Raw genomic sequence first — 2351 nt, 5'->3', positions numbered from 1 at the left:
TGCTTTCCATATTGGCTACAAGATTTTGGTTGCTTTGTTTGCTCTTTCCTATTGGTAGAACTTCTTTAGTCTGAGTCCATGCCAAGTATTGGGTACTTCTGATCCATCCATGTTTAGGAGTTTGTAGGTTCCTGGCCTCAAGACTTCTTTGACCTTGTATGGTCCTTCCCATTTGGGCATTAGCTTTCCAGTGTTTGTAGGATCTGATGCTTCTGTGTCTCGAAGAACTAAGTCTCCCGCTTGGAAGTTTTTGACTCTGGACTTCTTACTGAAGTGCTCTCTGGTCTTCTCCTTATATTTTTCCATCCTTTCTACAGCTTGGTCCCGGACCTTATCAATTAGTTCCATATTTGTTTTGAGTCCTTCTTCGTTGGCTTTTTCATCAAAGTTTATTGCTCTGTGAGAAGGAGACCCCACCTCAATAGGAATCATTGCTTCTGTGCCATAAGCTAGTTTGAATGGGGTTTCTCCGGTGCTTGTCTTGGGGCTTGCCCTGTAGGACCATAGTACGCTTGGCAGTTCTTCTGGCCATTTTCTCTTGCTCTCTTTGAGTCTTTTTTCAATACCTCGGAGCAGGATTCTATTGGTGACTTCTACTTTCCCGTTTCCTTGGGGATATGCTACTGATGATTTTTTGTGCTTGATCCCACGCTCCTGAAGGTAGGACTCGAATTCTGATCTGATGAACTGTGGTCCGTTATCTGATACTAGGACTCATGGAATCCCGAACCTCATCAAAATGTTGTCCATAAACTTTATGCAGTCTTGCTAATTAATTGTCCTCATTGCTTTCGCTTCAACCCATTTGGTCATGTAATCAATTGAGAATAACAAGTACCTGAGATCTCCTTTGGCCCGGGGAAAGGGTCCCATAATGTCAATACCCCAGACGGAAAATGGGATTGGTGATAGGACTGGGCTGATCCGGGACACATTGCTGAAGAGCTGGCATTCCTTGTATTTTTTCACGAACTCTATTGCGTCCTGGTGGATAATTGGCCAGTAGTAGCCTTGTCTTATGATCTTATGAGCAAGGGCCTTCGCGGATATGTTATCTCCGCATATCTCTTCGTGTACTTCCATCAAACAGTACTTTGCTTCTTCTGGGCCTACGCACTTCAGAGTAGGAGATGAGAAAGTCATGTGGTAAAGTAGTCATTCTTCAAAGAAGAACTTAGCTGCTTTTGCTTTCAGTCTTTGGGCCTTTCCTTTGTCTTCTGGTAGCTCTTCTTTTTCTAAGTAGTTGATGAAAGGAGTCATCCAGTTCTGGTTGCTTTCGATCTCCAAGACCTCTCCGGAATCAATAGATGGTTTGTGGAGTTATTCAAAGTAAACTGAGCAGTCCAAGTCTGATGAGTTCCGGACTAACTTGGATATGATATCTGCTTCTTCATAATCTTCTCTACATATCTGCAGGACTTGATGCTTTTGGATTGAGGCTAGGTAACTTTGAACCACTGCTTGATACTTTGCCAGAATGGGGTCCTTTGCTATGTATTCTCCGTTTGCTTGCTTGACCACTATTTGGGAGTCGCTGTAGATTTTTAAATCCTGGACCCTTAGAGTCCTGGAGAGCTTTAATCCTGCAATCAATGCCTCATATTCCGCCTGATTGTTTGTTGCCGAGAACCCGAAGGATATAGCTATTTGAATGATGAATCCCTCAGGACTTTTCAGTATGAATCCGGCTCCCGACCTCTCACTTGTTGAAGATCCATCTACTTTTAAGGTCCAGGCTCCCGGATTTGCTTCTTGGTTTGTCTCCGGATCTATGTTCATTGGTTCCGGTTCTTCTTCCGGGAAGTTGTATTCGATTATGAAATCTGCAAGTGCTTGAGCTTTATTGGCAGTCCTGGGAATGAAGCTTAAATTGAACTGGCTCAACTCCACAGCCCAATTGACTAGTCTTCCCGAGACATCTGGCTTGTGAATTATCTTCCTTAGCGGCTGATTTGTTACTACTCTTATTTCTCTTCCTTGGAAGTAGTGCCTGAGTTTTCTTGAAGTTGTGACTAATGCGAAGGAAATTTTTTCTAGTCGTGGGTATCTAGTTTTCGCATCTTTAAGAACTTGGCTTACGTAGTATACTAGTTGCTATTTTCCATTCTCTTCCCTGATTAGGGCAACTCCTACTGCTTGTGCTCCTGCTGATAAGTACAAGTATAGAGGCTCTCCTGGTTGAGCTTTAGTTAGGACTGGTGGCTGAGAGAGGTAGAACTTAATTTCCTCAAATGCCTTTTGGCACTCCAGACTCCAGTTTACCTCTTTCTTGTTACTTGCTCCCTTGACTAAATCGAAGAATGGTAAGCACCTCTCTGCTAGTTTTGAGACAAATCTCTTGAGTGCTGCTA

General features: G+C 43.3%; 1 protein-coding gene across 1 annotated transcript; it reads right to left on the bottom strand.

Annotated features, from left to right (window-relative positions):
• Positions 1–1320: 1320 nt before the first annotated feature.
• Positions 1321–1779, bottom strand: LOC141665219 (uncharacterized). The gene has a single exon (XM_074471198.1). The coding sequence runs from the start codon at positions 1777–1779 to the stop codon at positions 1321–1323; it is 459 nt and encodes a 152-aa protein (XP_074327299.1).
• Positions 1780–2351: the final 572 nt, after the last annotated feature.

Source organism: Apium graveolens, chromosome 6 (genome assembly GCF_009905375.1).
Source record: "Apium graveolens cultivar Ventura chromosome 6, ASM990537v1, whole genome shotgun sequence".
Lineage (NCBI taxonomy): Eukaryota > Viridiplantae > Streptophyta > Magnoliopsida > Apiales > Apiaceae > Apium > Apium graveolens.
This window is presented reverse-complemented; position numbering and strand designations above follow the sequence as displayed.